Below are 20,169 nucleotides of genomic sequence, written 5' to 3' on the forward strand. Positions count from 1 at the left end.
ATCTGAAGATTGTTTCCCCTTGTCCTATCACTACATGCCCTCGTGAAAAGCCTCTCTCCATAAATATAACAATCCTGTTTCAGATTACTGATAGCCAAGGAGTTCTGAAAATTCTGCCTCAGCATCTCTGCATGTTCTGCTGCTGTCTTCAACCCCCAGCCAGCCATCTGTAGCTGAGTGTCATTGCTTTCCTACTACTTACATTTACACAGATTCATGTTCTTAAAAGAAGAAAAGTAAATTTCAAAGGTATGAACCATGAGAATCAGTAACTCTCAAAATGTGCAAGAAACAGAATTTTAATTACAGTGTTAGATCTCCTGGAGAACTAGCACACTGCACTGCCATTGAAGGCTGTCGCGTGGCCCACAAACACAGGACCACAAAACCATATGCACTTTCAAATACAAATACTCAAAATATACCTAATTAATATATGAAAAAATAACCCTTCTTGTGCCAGGCACTGCCCTTTAGTTCTGTGTTCATGGACTGCATGGCTGAGGAGCTGAGGAGGCCAAGGCTGCTGTCCATTGAGCTGCTGTTCCTGGTAGCACAAGCTGCAGCTGCTCAGTTTCTGTGCTCTGCCACAGCCTCAAAGGATGTAAAGGTACAATCTGTTATGTGATTTGTAGAAATGTAAAAAGTATCAAAAAGAGAATATTTTGTAATGTTTTGATGTTAAAAATCTCAAAATAACCCAATTTTCAGGTTCATACAGAATTCTTAATCATGATGCTTAAATATTCTTTCTACTTTAAGAAGAAAAACTGCTGTAAATATAAGTTTGATGACTGCTTCAATATTCTCCATTCCAGGTGGCAATAGGAAACAAAAGCTAAGGAGTTTGAGAGAGATCACTGTTTCATTTTACACTATCAGTTACTATGTGATTTCTTTACATGCTTTCATTCAGTAATTCTAACCTAATGTGTGCTAATTTGCTGCTAATCAACCAACTCTAAAACGCTTCCTCACTGACAATTGTATGGTTCTTACCCATGGCCAATAGCATCACATGAGAAATAATTCAAATCAGATTACACTAAATTATCATTTTTGAAAGCAAAATACCCTTCAATATTAACTAAAAATTGACTTTCTTACATATTTCTCTCCCAAGAAATCATTAATATTCCCAATGGGAATACTACCAAGTTACAGTTGTTCCACTTTAAGATTTGTTTTTAATTCAATAGCTAAAGGACAGAATAGAATGCTGCATATTTTTCAGAAGATGTATTTCATCTGTTGCTTCTGAATTAATCTGGGTAAGAGCTTTGCAGTCATAACTTATTATCACAGAATCTTACCTATGATAGTGTTCTTTATCCATTAGAAGAGGAACAAATACTTTTGCTTTCATGAGAGCTCAGTGCTATAGGAATAACAAACAATTCTGTGATATTCTGCATAATTGGATTTAGTATTCCTTCAAGAGGTTGCTGTGAAGCTGTCTATAATGCACTTCTGGTTTCCTGAGTGATTCTAACCTTGCATAAATTTGAGTTGACAAAAAGTGCAGTACTTTTTACAGCTATACACAGAGAATAATCATTTCATTTTTGGCAGAAGCCCAGAAACTAAGACTAGCTGTTTCTTATCTTTGGTTATCAGTACAAGTTTACTATCCATTACAAAAGTAGTACAGGTAAATGGTTAAGTCTACCTAAATGTCCTGCTAGCAAAGACTTTATATATATATATATATATATATATATGCTGTAGTATCCCTTTGTGCTACAGCACTCAAGAAGCAGACATTTCCTGTTTGCTGAGAGTAATTTCAAAGTGTTTTATTGCTTGAGCTTGCACAGTGTAAGAACACATTACCATACACCCAACTACTTTCAATGCTGTTGTGACTGAAATTAAATACCACCACAAAATACAGGGCATTTTAAGAGTGAATTTAAATTTCTCTACGCTTTATTTGCATTGACATACATTTTAATGGTTACCTAATTTTTAAGTTTTATTTCTTTCTGTAGGTGTTCTAAGAGCTGAGACTTGTTTTGCCAGTGAACACAGTTCTTGCTGGTAAGCAGACATTCTTGTTGGCAGAATGTATAGTGAAATGGTGGCATGCTGGCTCTCTGAACTTCACTACTGTTTTAATCTATGCAGGGATCTGAATGAAATATTAAACAGGACGATAGTAGTTGATACTACAAAAAATAATCTTATAAATATTTCCCTTTAGCAATGCAAACATAATGAAAAATACATGTATGTTTACCAATGGTAAACTATTTCTCCTTCAGCTATTCAAAGAGTAAATTTGGTCTGTCCACATTTAAATGTTACTCTCAGTGGTCCTTATTTAAATAGTCAGCACAGACTTTTAGTCAGCATATGAGTGTACTTTTTCAGTTCTAATGAAAAAAATAAATCTTTTGACTTAATTTTCACTAAGGGGTTTTGGACAGAAACCACAAAGAAGCATTGTGTAGTGTTCATACGCTGTTACATATATCCTGTCAACTAAGTTTTCTCACTTTGTTAGAAATTAAATATATTTATTATATATTCCTTTTAGCATCGTGGTAGTTAAAGGTGAGCTCATTTTTACATCCCCATTATCTTGTTTGGTGGCCATCGTGTCTGTAACTCAGCAAGGTGCTGAATTATGTTCACATTTCACATTTAATGATAATAATTCTCTGATTCAGCCTGGAAATTCTACCTGCATGACCTGTGTGACAAACTGTTCTTACCTAGCATTATCATCATTAATACCTTAATACGAACATAGAGTTAATAAACTGTTTATTTATTCACATAAAATTTGTTTTGATGCCAATTATTTTCACTGCAGCAAAGCATGGATTAGGTGGCTTCAGATAAAGGCAGGCAGAGAGAAAAAATGAGATGATCTTTGCATCAGGAAAAGACTCTGATTCTGAATCAGAATTTCCCATCTGTGTAAGCTACCTTAACTTTTCAAAGAAGATTCATCGAGTACTACATTTTGATTATTTTCAGATAACACTATTACAAATGAGAAAATTCTGCTCTCCAGAGACTATAAGGAGGTCATGCTTTTCCTCCTTAGAGAACATGCTAAAGCAATATTTCCCCACCATAATCAGTGCATGATGCAGGCTGGCAGGATGCCACCTCCAAAATGTGTATCTGCATGGCAGTGACATAATAGAAGTGTTTGCATAACCTGCAAGCTCTTTGAGATCCTTTGAAATAAATGTCACTATGTACCTGTAAAAGATAGGGGTTTCTTTCAGCTAATATTTAGATTGATTTCTAAATTATGTGAATTTTTTATTATTCTAGTAAGATTGATGAACAAACAGACCATGTTGTGTAGCACTGAGGTCTAAAATTGCTTGATGTAGCTGAGAAACTGATGTCAGAATACCTCAACCACTCAGCTGAGAAGCTGCAAGGCAGAAACATCAATCCAAACCTGCCTTTCAGAAGGTCTGCACAGCTTGGGTTCTGTTCTTCTCCAAGGCCCAGCTGTACATGGGGATGGATTCATGGGCATTTTGGAAATGAAGGGCCCATTCTCCAAGCCCAGCTTGGATTCTGCCCTTCTTAAGTCCAAGCAAACACTCACTACTTCCCTGGAACACTGTCAGTGCCGTCTGTCACCGTAGCACACGTGCAGACGTTTACCAAATACATTTAGAGCATGTCTAACCAGAGAAGAAGTCATCTTAAATGATTAAAAATCTCTAAGAAGAGACTTTTAGTCATTAAAAAAAGTTCAACATGTGGCCAGAGCCAATTCTGACAATCATTTTAGAAGAGTTAAAAGAGGCATTTCCATCCTGCATTTCCTGCTGGAATCTTTATGGCCAGCTTCAGATATACCATCTGCAGCTTAGGGTCAACATTATATGGTAAGACCTAAATAATGCACACCTTTAATCATGAACAGTGTTCCAGAAGTTTCCAAATGCCACTTTGTATTGTGAAATATAAAATCCATCTAGTGCTCATTTTCTTAAATGTCACACGGCTGTAAAATGGCAAAAATACAATTGTTTAATAGCAGAATACTGAATGAAATAGAGCAAAGAAATATAGATAGAGTTCATAATGGCCCACATACAGGTACTCCACATTGCTAACTTCTGTTGCACTCTTATGCTCTTAAAAATGGAGTCTCTAAAACTGGCTGATCAAATGAGGTTATAAAATGGCCTAATCAACTTGGTGGTGATTTTTGGCAAATGGAATTAGATAAATAGAAAATAAATCTTGGGTAAATATTCCATGCTTTACATAGCAAAACAGAACAGAAAAATTCTGATATCCCTATATAGAATATGCCTGTTGTATCCTAGTCCTGGAGCTTGAGGACAAAGGAATGTCCTAAACGGAACAAAATAATAATATAATACATAATGAAAAAATGAAAGCTCACTGTAAAATTAATTCTAATAACTTTATTCCAAAAGTAAGCATAAAGATAACCTCTCAAAATACTGCAATGTTTTACTACTCTTAAAGACTGTTAGCAATCAGGCCAAGGCAAGGACTATCAAAAGCTGTAGCTATGGCCATGATGTTCTAAACAAGGGAGAAATGGACTGAAGGCATTTTCTCTTAACTTTAAACCTGATGTACACTTCAAACAAGTCTTGAGGTTGAATTGGTGCCCAGTGTTCCTAGAAATTCACCATGATAATCACAATGGCAAGACCTGTGAAGTGTATTTGGTTTTGTTAGTTCTTTGCTAGTTTTTCCTTTTTCAGAAGCACGTGTATTTCCTTTACATTTATACTGAAATAGAAAAACAGTTTTCTAGCAATCAGGCTCCTCTAGTTAATATGACCATATTTAAATGTATATAATATATGAACACCTTTTTTATAAATACATTTAAATACAATAATAAAATCCCTCTGCTTTCAGAGGGTTCTCAGAGTTAGGCTGATTTGTCTGTGTCCACTTATCCTCTATCTTTATTCTACTACCAGGTGATATTTTCTATTCAAAACATTTCCTGTGATATCTAAACATATTAAACCATTTTGCCAAGGACATGGATGAATGCACATGTTTTTCAATGTTTGCTTGTCATATATATCTGAAAGACAATATGATATAAGGTATGCAGTGGCAAATAAGAGAGAAAGATACAGTTGCTTGCACTGCAAAATAATCTATCAAATGGATGGGTAATGTGTCCTAAGAGTCATAGAGCCCTCTCATTTTTAGACTTGGATGTCTCAATTAGGAGGACTTGCCCTTTTAAAGACATCTGCCTGTGCAAGAAAGAGCTTCCCTAGTCTTTGCTTTGCATAATAATCTGAGCACTCACACAGAAGGTGCGAGAAGTGAGTACTTGACTTCTCTCCCAAATCAAAGACATTCAGAGCCACAACTCCAGCTTCTCAGGAGAGTGGGTTAAATAACTGAAGGAAAACACAAAGGCACAGAATAAGAAGAAAAAAAGACTCAGATCTGAACCTGAATAGCTCTGAGCTTATCCTGAGAAGGAGGAACCTAGGATACACAGCCTACTCCTGTGACTGTATTTTTTATTTTTAAGCAACAATTATCTGCTATAAAATGCAGCAGCTGCACTCTGATCACTTATAACACAAACTGGTGGCTCCAGCATTTGTCATCTTTCTGTTTCTGAATGAAAGCTGCTAAGGCTGCCTCATCTTGTGTTGAATTAAGTGCTGCTCTTACTGACAAGTCCAAAACTGAAAGGCACAGTGAGGTATCTCCTGTTAGGTATCTCCAGGTCCTAGCACAAATTTAGGTAGGAGGATTTAACAGTCTGGTACTGACATATGCAGATAGCAAATGCTCGTAGCCTGGGAAATATGAATCACAAAATTTTGGCTATGGGTTTATCAGCCTTTTAGCCTTGCAAACCTAAATGTTCTTTCTATTCCTTGTATTCACAGGTTTGTTTTTTTTTTCATGTTGATGAAAGTCCATGTTGTCTGAGCTTGAAAACCACTGGAATCTTCCAGTCATAATCCTAAGTAATTGCCAGTTATATGGTGAGCACGGTTTCATGCAGTCTATTCACTGACATGCTATACTTACTAAAAGATGGCTCATACTGGGGCTGGACAGTAAATTACAAGGTTTGCTCATGGTTTTTAAAGATGTAACACCTATTTTTCAGCAATCACCAGCAATGCACATGAATGAACAATCACCAGCAATGCACGTTAAGAAGTGTGAGTGATTGCTGAATAGCACTGCAAATGATATTAGAAACAGTCTGACATCAATGCTACCTCTCATTTATTGCATCTCAGAAAGAGTAATAACTATTGTGACATACAATAGTTATGTGTGGGTCTTCCAACAAGAGAAATGAATCTCATTTTTTGTAAGAGGCACAATCACAGAGAAAAATACAGATGAAGTCAAAACAGTAAAATTATTCCAGAGGAGTCACTGAAAACTTTGGAACTGGCATTGTGTTTAAAATTTGCAGATATTCTTTTTCACACCTCAGTTACTGTACATAATTCCCAAATTAAGCACCATCATCCATGAAAGGATCACAGATTTTTCTTGTAATTACTTTGCTAAATATTTACAAGTTTCTTTTTAATAGAAAGATCTTATTTTTACAGTGGTTTTACACCCTGATTTAGAGAATTCTAATTAAACAAGTCTAATTAAACAAGTCTAAGCAAGTCCTTCACAACCAACAAACTCACTCCACAAATTCATGATATCAAGTTTTTTTCCCATTTAATACATTTATCAGATGTATCTTAACTATTGTTGTGAATTCTGTGTGACCTTGGCAAGGAATGAACTGAGCTGGAGCTGGGACTCTGTGGACACTGGCAGAGCAAAATGAGTTTGGGGAAGCCTGAAGGGCAGAAGCTCAAGGAGTGGGGTGAGAAGCCCATTAAAAAATGTAGAAGGCCTGGAGAGAGGCAAAGTTCATGTGAAAAGTCATGGCCAGTTTTGATAAGTCTTTTACACTTGAGGCAGATCCAAAGCCTTAAAGGAGAGAGACACAAGTGGATCCCATTCCTTTGCCACTATCTCTCTAATTTACAACCAGGAAACATCTGAATTATCCCATGCCACAGCATTGATAAACACTGGAGCTTGGTCATTGAAAAGATGAAAGAGTGGCAAGAAAATGTTGAACTGCATGAAAAGACAATGGAGAAAACCTCCCTAATTTAAAAATGCTACAAATAAGAATACTTTTTTTTTTTGCTTTTACACGCCTTATCTCTCTAGCTCACACCTTCCTTCCAATCTCTTTCAGAAATAGCTCTATGAATAGCCCTTAGAACAGGCTGTAAGTGCTTAGAAACAGGGACTATCACTTGATTTCTTGCCTCACAGGGCATGACAAATATGAGGGCTTTGCATCACTCCCCCATTACTTTTGTGCTAGGTTTTCAACAGCCCCATGCAGCTTCAGTTTCAACCAAGCAGAAAAAGACAGATGATGCTATAATTTCTCTGTATAAAACAATAACAAGCACATGAAAAAGTTACCATCATTAGCAGATCATATTTATTTCTTTCTGATAAGAGAGAAATGTAATTCAGTCACTGATTTTATGTAACCTTGACTGCAGTACCAGCCTCTTTGCAGAGCTACTTAAAGGTATATCAACTATAAAAGGATAATTTTTCGTATAAGAATATAAACAGATATTATTACTTGTACCTTAAGATGGGCAAGTGTGTATGGAAGAGGGAAAGTTGATGCTCAGTAGGGAGGATGAACTGATTATTACTGGCAAATAGACTAGATATTCAATAAGCAATAGATTGCTTATTTTCCTTACTGATTATAGTTTGCACTGATCTTATGTGTATCTCAGCTCCTTAGATAAAAATCCTCTCTGAGTTTTGAGCTTATAAAAGAAAACCATAAAAATTGCTATGATTAATCCTTTCACTGCTGTTGCCACAGACTGATCAACTTGGACTCTGTCTACCACATACACAAATCTAATTTACAAGCCATTAAATTCACCTTCATTTGACCTGATTTTGTTTGGCAACCTTTATGTCTGACTTGTTGACCCCCAAAAGTACAGCTGCAGAAAAACCACTAGTGCTGGATGGCAAGGACTGTGTCACCCTCTCCTGCAGTGCTCTCTCTCTCTCTCATAGATGTGCTTCCATCCATGCAGGGATGCAGCAGAGGTAGTAAAAAAGCACAAAAAGCGTGTGAAAGCATGGTATTTTCCCTAGGCATAGTGATAGTACATGACAGTGGATGTTTTTTGGAATTTGATGCTGATGAAAGATGGGACTGATGTATGTACTAGCAGTTTTCAGTGACTGCAGTTTCAGATTTGGGAAGGATTCAGAGCTTCAAATACCTAACTTTTGTATGCATGGGTAAGATTATGTATTTGCACACAGATCTAAGAGAGAAGAGCAAATAAGCAAATACAAATGCCCATTTTTCTAAGTGATAGTTGGACTATTTCCAAAATCAACACATTTTCACCTGAGTCCTTTTCCTATAGTGATCTTCAAGTGGAATGAAGTGTCCAGAATGATGTCCACCATTTGCTGGCTCTAATTAGTTACAAAGAATGTCTCGCTGGTGGTGGGTGGGCTAAAAGAGGTGACTATCATACACTGATCATCTTTTAGATTGATCTAGTTTAGCAATAGTAAGGCAGAATGGGCCAAAGAAAATTGTCTGACTGCACTCAACACCAGCACAAAGACACCTTGATCAGTGTGATAATGCGGTGCAGGTCACTCTATTCTCTTCCAGCCTTGCTTAATTTACCCTAAAACTTTATTCTTCCACCAAGAATTCACCATGGGTCAGAAGGAAAAACAGGTATGTGCTTAAATATTGTGTTTATGTCACATATTTGTAGCTCTTGCGCATTCAGTCTTGGCAAGTTTGATTTGCATTTATGTATATTGAGCTCATAAAATATTCCCAGTGATCAACAGTTAAAGAAAAGGGGGTTTGAAAGAAATAATGAAAATAGGGCTTATTTCTTCATAGGATAATCATTTGACAAAAGAAGGTTCAGGATTGAATCAGCCTGCATTAGTCTTATATGGCACAACATCACCCTTGGTTTTGATTTTGCAGGACATCCTGCTGAGAATTTGCAGTTTCCCATTAAGATCTTCAGTGGGAAAATGGTTAACCTATTAAAATTACAAGGCAGTATCAGCTGAAGAAAAGTTTGTCCTCTATCCCCCTGTGAACATTGCTGTGCAATAATAGCAACATCTATTTCCAATGTCTGGATAGCTTGTCCCTCTGCATGTAGGAGACCATTATCCTGTGACTGTGCTCGCTTCTGCTGATATAATCTCTTAAATAAAGCTCTACTGTTTACTTTCCTTAATTGAAGTACAATGGAAAAGACATGGCCTTTAAGAAGCTTCACTTTAGTCACTGCCTTGGAGCTTTGAAGGTGTTTCAAGTTGTCTTTCAGTGTACTTCAAAACAGCCTTGATAAAAGAATGCATGTGGAGGTGAAGTGGGAATTTTGCTGGCAATTATATTTTATGCAGAGTTGTAAAAAGTTTACTCAGCTGCTATTCTTCTGCCAACTTTCCCAGCCCAGTTTTTATCCTCTCACTGCTCTGCTAAGTGATCAAATCCTAGAAAATTTTTTTCTTGGCTTTGCCTCTTTTTGGAGCTGAACATTTCTTTAAACAGATAAACAAAATCTGTGTTGTTTTTGGGGTTTTAATCCTTTCTGGGTTAAAATAATCAGAAACTCTTTCTAACATAATTTTAATTTACTAGTCCTAAAGGGAGCCCCCAAATGAAGATGAGCCTCACAGAGAAAGAAGGAGACTTGATAATGGCAGATGTTTCCCTTTTACCCCAGACCTGGACAATATGAACTCATTCAACACTCCTCTGCACCCAGGGGATTAAAAAAATAAAAGAAAACAATTGCAATACAGACTAAAATAGAAACTCATAACAACAACTAGCACATGGCTACAAAATTATCAATTAAATGTGTATGCAAACTGCCCAAGAAGAACGGGAAATAAGAAATCACTCACTGGTAAGAAAATGCTGGGAAGTAGGACCAAAATCCCTGTGAGCTTCATGCAGTTGCTTGATGCGCTCATCAACAGCCACCTGTTAAGAGAGGAGAAAAAAAATGACTTTTCTAGACAAGAAACAAAGAGCAATTATAGTCAGATCATTTTTTATTAGTGAACATTCAGTTTAAAATTAAGCAGTTTCCTGCAACAAATGCTATCCTTCAGAGTCTTCAGATGAGATGAAATGTGTCACTGGAAAAAAAGTTAAAAAAAAAGAGGTTTTTTTTTCTGTTGTCCCCATCTTAACTGATGCTAGAAGAAGCTGGAAATGAACAGACTGATAAATAAAGGTACAGCAAATTGGCCTGACATTATGTACCTGAAAATAGTATGACTACTGCTTGTCAATATTGAAGTCAGAATATCCATCTGTTAATACTTTTTCTACACTACTTCTAAAGTACTTTTGAGAGTACAGTATTATAAATCAGCACATGAAAAGTCATCTCATTTAATGTGGGCAGAATAACCATATTCCAACCAAGTGCTGAAATGAGGTTAACCAAAAGAGAGCAGCTGGTACAAACATTTTCCTGTTCTTTTAATCACTCAAACCTTAGCCCCTCAACCCTTTCCTCAGAACTAACCCTTGAAGAATATGTTCCTAAGGTTTTGTTGGGTTGTTGTACTGCATGAAAACAGAGACAACAGTTCAGGACTTAGTTTAGGTCTAGTTTTTCAGTGGTTTAATAGACTGTTAGTTACATAAAAAGTCTTGGTCTCGCTTCCTTGAACTCTTCTTATGTTAAACTATGACACATGACAGATAGATAAAAAGAGCTTTTACCTTTAAACAACTCATCTTTAAAACAATACACCATAAGTTAACATAACCTATCAACAAACTATAGGAAAACTTATAAAAGATAGAAGACACTTCATGATAACAGTTTCCCAGGTGGCTGTTATTCATGACAAAATTAAGACCCACAAAAAACCTGTTTTTTTTCCTCTTATGGAGAAATCTCCATAACCTTAACAAGAGGGAGTTCTCTCCCTAAGTAAACTAAACAAAAACTATTTTAGCAGTAATAAACTAACTAAAAATTTTAGGTTTTGTTTCTTTACATTATTAATGAAAAAAAAAATTGGGGGAGAAAAAGTAGTCTGAAAAGTTTATTTTGATTCTTACTACCTTTTTTCCTTTTAGTTACTTTTAATAAAATTTTCTTTATACCCTTTTAAAGTTTTGAACCTACTTTATCTTTCTCTCCTAATCCTATCTCACCACAGGAAACAAACACATTAGTAAGGAATTCTCAAAATTAGTAAAATCTCAAATTAACAAACCAAAATCACTACAGACTGGTTTTATCTTTACCCTTGAAAATCTCAGTGGAGTTTTGAGCAAGTGGCCAAAAGGGGGTGGTTACAATAAGATTCCCCAGTGTATGAGTGCCATCTACCAGTCTCTCTACAGCCTGTATGCTAGAAGGATGACATGAACTTAGACCTAAGAGTGGGATTAGATAAAACAAGGAAAAAAAACCTTGAAAGTAATGATAGAATAATTTTGAAATATAATAAATAAAGTAACTGAGAGGAATCAGGTTCACTTAAGTATTGCCTGTAAAAAAAAAAGTGTTCCATCAACACTGACAAAGCAGAAGGTAAGTGTATTTAATTGGCCTAATTGTGATATACATAATAAGGAAACAAATAGGTTGCACAAGTAAATTGTGATATACATAAAAAGGAAATCAATAGGTTGCACAAGTAAAATGCAATCCACATTTTAAAACTTTCAGGAAATTTCTTGGTTGGTGGTAGGAGGGAACTATTGTATAGTAACTGGGCATGATACAGTTGGAAGGGAAAAATTTAAAATGGCAGAATTAATGAGCTATTTGATATGACTGAGTGTGTTTGCCAGATAACCCCTAGACTACAAAATCTTCTTTAACTAAGCAATAGCAATTTACTGCCAAGACATGATTTATTTGCTTACAATTTTAAAACTAACACTATAAGCAAAAATGCCCATTTGCTTTCTTTCCTCAAACCATTTTTCAGGTGCTTTTCCTGCAGCTCTCCTCATTTCTATGTCATCTTTTCTGGCCTCCCACTGAATTGCAAGAACAGATGTTTCTGTTAAGCAATGCTTCATACCAGAGTCTGAATTTGAGCTTGAGTTCACACCCAATTCACTGCACAGATACAAGCTGGGGAAGTCTGTAAGTGCACAGAAAACCATGAAAGGACTGCTTCTGCTCATCAGCAGAATTAGCTTAAGTACAGAATAATTAACTGAAGTGCTATTATTTTTAACCAAGAAATGACTTTTCAATGAAGACTAGAAAGATAATCTTAAACATACCTAAACACATGCAAATAAAAACCACTGGAAAAATGTATTGAAAATGCATATGCTCTTTAGAATTGTCTTAAAATTACCTCATAACATACTTATTTTGTCATTAGGAAATACTGGTTAATAAAGAACCATATAGCTCTTCCTTTATATTGGTACATGTTTTCATTAAGTCAACCAGGATGGGAAAAGTTTTTGCTGGCATGAAGAATCCCTAAAGAGAATAAGGACTTTACAAACACACAGTGGGGAGCAGCGTTTCACGTAGGAAAATTTCAACAGCCAAATAGTGGTCAGCAAAGAGCATGGGAACCCTTTAGTACACATGACCACTGCCAGCACACGGCCTATACAACTTCTGTAAGTGTGCTAAAACTGAGAATTCCAATCCCATCAAAATATCCAGGTAACCTTTAAACTGCACAAAATTATTAACCTGAAGATTTTTAGCTGTATATGTACATCAGCAAAATAAAATATGTTACACACTTCAGGGTTAACTTTCCAACTGAACGGCTTTGGATGTGAGCCAGGAAATACTTCTTTCTAGAGGTAGATTTTGTCAATACAGAGAAAAAGAAAACACTGAGAAATGTTGAGAATTCCCCAGGAAATATCACCTGAGAGTACAAAGCATTATTCCACTTGGCTCCCAGGAAATATCACTTGCTGATGTATTGGCATACTACCTTTTAGGTAAAAGACAGTAAAAGATGAACTCACTTTTGGTGGTAGAGCAAGGAAGATTGCAGTCAGTTTCTATTAATTTTATCAAAACTAACACATAAATGGTAAAATAACAGAATTTGAACCCACAATAACTCAGATAATGGTGTACAAAAATACCCACTGAAACAATCCTTGCTTAAACTTACAGAAGAATGTGTCTCTGATCCAATAAAATCAGATTTGGATTTGACTTAGAGACTTATACATCAACAATCTGAAGAAGGAGATTCTGTCCATATAAGTCTTCATAAATGCTTCATGAGTCTTAAAAGAAATTCGCCCTGGCATGTAAAAGTGTTTCTTATTTTTCAGAAACAAGCCATAGGTAATTTCCAAATTTTAGATTTTTTGATTGTTCTTGTTTTTCCTTCAAATCAAATGAAATAGGCTCCTCCAAAATGAGCACAAACAGTATCTCTTGTATTTTTGTATGCTATGCTCTGAACCAAGAGCAGATAGAACAAAATGTTAATAACTGGAGCCTTATGGTGTGGGAAGAAAACTGCAAAATTTTCAAGCCCATTCAAGCATTCATTTTCCTTGCTTTAGAGGAAAGAAAAAAAATATGTGGTGCTAATGGAGTTCTGATTTCAGTAGTGTTGGCTAAGCCATGAAAAAATGCTACTTTAAAGGTAGTATTATCAGAATGTAACACACAGGATCACAGAATGGGTAAGACTGGAAGGGCCCACAGTGGTCATCTGGTCCAATCTCCATGGGATGGGACTGTGGATTTCATTTGGGTACCTTTAAGGTAAAACTCCACAGTATTCCTCCACAAGAACTCTTACAAATAAATAAATAGATTTCTAAAAATTCAGCTATTGCTTTATCATGATATGAGCATTTGATTTAAGCAGGACTAATATAAAAATATTTTTAAATCTAATTTTTACATAAAAGCAAACATCAGAACTTTCTGTAATTGGGATACTTGAACTGTTGCTTTTCTTCACTGGGGATGCATGCTTGAAAAGACATGCATTTCCATTATTTATTTAATCCAATGTTTTATATAACATTGATCTTCTTTCAATCGTAACAAATGAAAGAACCACAGCAGTGCAGTAAATATACTTGAGACTGAAGATGGCAATATTAAAGATCCTGTACTGATTTTAAGTGATATTCACAAGCTACAGAAACAGCTTCTGCTAAAAAAAATTGGCTAGAAAAAAAAATTAAAATCTTTCTTCTTTAAAGACTTTGAAAACATTTGATGAAACAAGTTCTGTTTCCCAGCACATGGATTCAGCCCTGTGAACTGAATCTATAATCAAGTTCAGAAAAACAAGTTAAGACAATAACAAAAGCAAAGCTCTGCCATGCAGTTGTTAGCAATTAGTTTCAAGTGCTTTACCTAATGTGGGGTTCAACCTTGAAAACATTTTTACAACAGCTCCACTACAGTCAGAATAAGGATTTGATGGATTTAACTTGGGTTTACTACTACATTCTGGTGGGGGGCTGGTGGGGTGGGATTTGTCTTGTTTTTTCATTTTTTGAGGTTTAACTAAGAATATATTTATGATATATGAAGTGTTCTTTTGTGTTTATGTCCCCACTGCAAAGCAGGCCTAGATCAAGAGGGAAATACGAGCTGTTTAATTCTCACTATTTTCCATGTTCTCAAAAAGTACCCAACAGCAGCTGTCCAGGATGGCTGGAGGTGCCAAAATGCTCCAAGATGTGCTGGAGGAAGGAGGCACACCCATCACGTTATTGAAATTGTGCCTGCAAACAAGGAGTGGCTTCAGCAAAGAGCTATAGGAATGGTCTCACTGACAATCCATCAACCTTGTCCTCTTGGATCTACCAAGACTAGAGACATAAAAGCCCTGGTTTAGCTGTGGTATAACCCTGCCACAGCCTTGCCCATAGCTTTGATTTTCAACTGAACAAGTTCAGTGGAGGAAATTTCCCCCGGGGTGCTTATCTGAGCTCTGACTGCAGCTGAACTATCCTGCAGTGAGGGGCTGCATGAGCCAAGGTGACTGCTTGGGTGCCTCTGTGCTCAGCACTCTCAGGGAATTCACATCCAGTGAACTTGGCAAGGAATTTATTTAAAAATTACATGAAGGTGGGCAAGTAGCAATTTTTACTACTTATTAACATGAAGCAGCAGAAATGAGATCACTAGTTTAAAAATGTACTAAATGCAAGGAGTTAAGACAACTGTTGAATGGCTGGGATTCTGAGGAAAAAGAGAAAGAATAGAAGATTCTCATCCAAACAGCTATATTTAGTGCAGCAGCAAAAGGACACACAACCTCTTTTTTTTTTTGGTCAAAATTTGCTTTACAAAAAGCTGCTCTCACAAAAAGAGAAGGGCAATTTTCTGTATCAATCAGCATGCATCCACACAAAACTTTATTAATCTAACACTCCTTTAATTTCCCCACCATATTCATAGCATTTCCATAGCCTCCTGACCTTGACTCCAACCAAGCACAGCCAATTTGCCTGCATATCAAAGGAAACCGGCTCCTACAAGACCCTCTTTAATGTTGCCCAGCAATTCTCCTCCCAAGAGCTGAAAAGCTTCTTTCTTTGCTCTCACTGAGTCAGAGCTGTCAAAGCAGTGCGAGGCTGTTCTTCACAAATCAATAAACAGGAAGATCTGATCTGCTGTACTCCTAATAGCTACCGAATTCACTCACTCACTGCTCCTCGTCCATGAGGAGATAAGGATGGATTTAAATAAGCACACTTTGTGCTGTTAATGAGGAACAGCAGGGGGGAAAGGCAATTGATAGCCATTGTTCCCAGCTGCTGAAGTTCAGGTTTAAGTCTTGACATTTACCGAGTTGAAAAATCGGCTAAGGACAATTAGTTCTCTGGTGAAAAGTTCAGTGTTCTGAAATATTGTGAGAGCATAAAAATGGGCTTATTTTCCAAATTAAAGAAAAAATAGATAAGTACAATGCTATTTGCATTCATTTACAGCTGTTACAAAGACTAAATTCAAATTTCTGGGTCATGGTAGGACTGTACAGTTCAGCAGATTGAAATCTGAGCAACTTCATGCAATTCCCCTTTCAGTAAAAAAACCCCAAACATAAGAAATAGTAGAACACACATATTGTACTTTGACTGCTTTTTTATATTTTCAGATGAAATGAGAATAAAACGTAATATAAACTCAGGAAACATCTTAAAGCTTGGGGCACAGAGGCTTAGAAGACAGTAAATAAAAGAATGATCTCCTTGAATTAATATGCCTACTGTGAATAAGCAGCTATCACTTCTTAGGCTTTTGTTTTATAATCCTAAATCTGTGCACTTTGGCCTTTGTGTATCTGTGCCTGAGGAAAGAAAGTTAGGTCTTAAAGTTTAAATAACAAAAACATCCAAATTTGGAGAGAATAAAACAGTTGTAAACCATGTGAAATCTTAAGAACAAATATCTTCAGGAAACAATTCTCTTCGAAAATGTTACTTCTTTTGTTTTGTATAAAAGGTATTCTCTCAGGGAGGCCTCCCATTTGATATCCCCACTGCTCCCACTGCAGTTATCACACAAGCTGGTGGAGGTTCTGCAAGGCCTTTCACATCACTCTGTGCTCCTCATTTCTATCCATAAACGTTTTTAGGATATAAAATATTTTATGAAACCAGTACGAGCTGATAATGGGCTCAGCCTTTCAAAGGTACTAGAAACTGCTGTGCTTCCCTCTTTTCTGGAGCATTTCTTAACAAAGCTTTCAAATTCTTCACTGTCCAATGACATGAATTCTTTCTTAATATTTCTTTTTGTATGCCTTTTATATTTAATCAATATCAACTATTTTTTTCTGCCAGATTCCTTGCTATATAGTATACCAATAAACTAATTTCACAAACATTAATGTTTAGCAACTTTTTTTCTCAGAAAGCAGCACTACACCAATTAAAAAGTTTTCAATTTATAATTCACATTAGCTTCAAATTCAAATAAATACCCATTTAGACCCCTTAGATTCCAGTCCAGGTGGGCTGTGGCTTGCCTAACCACATCTCTGTACTCTTGGACAGTGTTTCTATATTCCTCCAAGGTTATCTGGCCAAGCTCCCTCTTTCTGCGCAGTACCTTTTATGTGTTTGAGTTTTGCAAGGAGTTCCTCGTTCATGCACGCAGCACTCCAGGCACCCTTTCTGGACTCCCTGCTGTTAAGGACAGACCAGTTCTGAACTTTTTAGAAAGTGATCCTTCCTCATCAATGAGCTTTCTTGGACCTCTCTTACTTGCAGGGGTTTATCCTGCGGGATTCTTCCAAGCAGATTCCTGAAGAGGAACAGGTCTGCTCTCCTGGAGCCCAGCCTGTGCTCTCATGGTCACTGCAGCCAGGAGTGCCTTTGCCTTTCACCTTCCCAGTGAGCCTCTCCTTGTTTGTGAGTATGAGGTCCAGAAGAGCCTCTGGCTGCACTGGCTCCTCCATCAGTTATGTCAGGAAGTTTCCCAGGAGCTCACTGCAATGCTTAGAACCTGCTGTGCTGTCTCTCCAGAAAATAATCAGGCTGCTCCCCCATGGATGCTGTTTCTACTTGTAAAAGGCCTCAGCCCCTTGTTCTGCAGGGTTAGGTGGCCTGCAGCAGACACCCACTACAGTGTCACCTACACTGGTCTGCTCCTTCATATTGCCATTATAGTACAAGAGTTCTATTGTCATTTCATTGCAAGGGTTCCATACTGCTAGACTTTCATACCTCCTTAATATTTCTTTTAGGCAGCTCCTCTAAGCATTGACTCTTCCTTGTCCTTGCAGCAGCCAACAGACTCCAGTTCCCTCAATCAACCAATCCACTCTTTTATAACACTCTTCTTATTGGCTACAGCTGCAGCCTGTTAAAGTCAGGACTGCTCCTAATCTTTAATAATTAACACAGCTGCAACTCTTTAGGGGGTACGATTACTTTCTATGCTACCTTTATTTACTTATATTCTATCCCCCTACACCTTAATCCTCAGTCACAAGTTCTCAAGAGCTCTTTTTCCAGCATATCATTCCTAGCTTAAAGCTCTTCTGTATCTTTTCTATGTCCCCATAAAACAAACTCCTTAGAGCTCTGACTGTGCAGACCTATAGATCCAGGGATTTCTCTTCTGCCTTCAGCAGAAAGCTGGAACTATATATGCTCTTAGTTCAGTATTGTAAGCTGGGGAAAAGAGAAACCAGAATTTATAGGCTACCCTGAACCTCTGGGAGGTTATTGATCTTAACATGGATCTAACGCTGATGCAGTTTGACATTTTCAAAGTCAGTGGGAGCTGGGTGCCTGCAACTTGGGGAGAGAATGTGTTCTGTGGTAAGTAAAACTGTCTAGTGAGGAGCTCAGCACGGCACATATTCTTCCTGAGATCAAATCTGACTTCTGAGACCAAGGTACCTGCATACCTTCATACTATACACTTTGAAATGTTCCCACATAATTTTTTATCTTTTCAAGCGACTTTTTGTCTATCCTTCAGGATTACTTAACATCCATATGGCTTTTAGGTGGTATATTGTGGTCATCTCTGGGCCCCACAACCAAGACACATGTGGATCAGCTACAGGAATGAGCCTGAAGGAATCTACAAGAATGATGGTGGCCTACAACAAAGGTTTGAGTGAACAATTGCAATTAAAACTGAGGAACAGAAGTCTTATGGAATCAGAAAATAGGGACAGATCTGAAGTTAGTCCTCTTTTTTTGCACTATGAATATCAATGTTTCTGCTGTGCCAGTGATATTAAATCTTATTAAATTGTATTAAAACACAGGGCATTTGGAGGGTTTTGGATTATAAATTATGATATGCATTATTTGCAAAAAAACCCCAAAACCTTCTGCTATGTGTTTTCCTAGTTACGTATGTTAAATAACGTAAGGATTTAGGAAAAGGCTAAACCATTAATTATGATTCTGTTGCTGAAACATGACTCCTTTTAGGCTCTAACCATCTACTGTTGCTACCCTAACAGGCTTGTTTGATACATGGGGTTTTTCAGGCATTTTCGCTTCATTTTGGGGTTTGCACAGAAAATAACATTATGCATAACACAGTTATGTTTCCTTAACATGCAACTATAAAGACATAAAAAAGGGTTTTCCTCTCCCCTTTTTTATTTATTTTGCTTCTCTGCTAAAAGCCTGTTATTTCTCATCACTATAGATTTTATACTTTTGAAATAGAACTGACTCCTTTCTATTCTCTTTAAATGTATTTCTAAAAGATTTAAAATAAGTTATTTTTTGTAATTCATTTAAAAATGATCTTTATTAATGTTTCACAATCCATCCCTAAGTTAAAACCATACTCTCTCTTGACAAGATTTTATGGTTATTTTGATTTTTTTTACCCCGTTTCTCTCTTTTTCCCTCTCATTAAACTGATAAAAAATAATAAATTCATGCTGCACTGAAAATAGCATTTGTTTCTGAAAGGTCAGGTAACATACACTGTTTTTGTCCCAAGGGAAATGGTTCTCTGGTGACTTAGAGAACTGTAAGTAGAATGTCACGCAAGGAATGTTTTATATCTGCCCCAGAACAAATGCCTGTGCAATAATCCTGTATTGGTTCAGCATCACCAGTGAAGATTATTCTTTTATAGTTCTAGTTACATTCCCTCACTTTCATTGATCTTTCTTTATATTAGTTTTATTGCTCCTTTCCCCCAGATTTGTGAATTTCTTGTGCCATTACTAGCATTAGTTTTGGGAATAGTTGCTCATAAGTGCATGTAAGAATTCTCATAATGTGGACCTGTATTTAATGTAGGTTACTTCTAAAAGAAACAGAGGCTTCAGTCAGTATTGTCTTTATTCAGCACTACTTTTAGCTGATTACCATTTCAAAGATTTTTCTTTCACCACCTTCAGCTCCCTTTACTCATTTGCCCTCTGATTCCTCTGGGAACCATCGTCTCATCAGTATTCAAGAGACTTTGATGTTCAATCCTCTTTTTTCCACCATTTCCCCATTCTTGTCTTTTTAATTTTTTGTTGAGCATCTTCATTCACTTTTATAATTTCAATTCACACTCCCAAACCCATGTTGCTACCCTTAATGCAGTGAAAATACATTTTTCATAAATATGTAGTAAACTTCTCAATTTTATCCAATAATGTTTATAA

The 20,169-nt window shown here is 36.7% G+C and overlaps 1 protein-coding gene across 1 annotated transcript in view; it reads right to left on the reverse strand.

Moving 5' to 3' along the window:
- The window catches only part of DMD (dystrophin), a 1,043,102-nt gene that overhangs the window by 120,724 nt on the left and 902,209 nt on the right, over nucleotides 1-20,169 (reverse strand). Inside the window, exon 60 of the mRNA XM_066545460.1 lies at nucleotides 9,985-10,063. Within this exon, the coding sequence (XP_066401557.1) occupies nucleotides 9,985-10,063 (79 nt within the window). The remainder of the gene's footprint in view (nucleotides 1-9,984; nucleotides 10,064-20,169) is intronic.

The sequence above is a fragment of the Molothrus aeneus genome, chromosome 2 (assembly GCF_037042795.1).
Source record: "Molothrus aeneus isolate 106 chromosome 2, BPBGC_Maene_1.0, whole genome shotgun sequence".
Lineage (NCBI taxonomy): Eukaryota > Metazoa > Chordata > Aves > Passeriformes > Icteridae > Molothrus > Molothrus aeneus.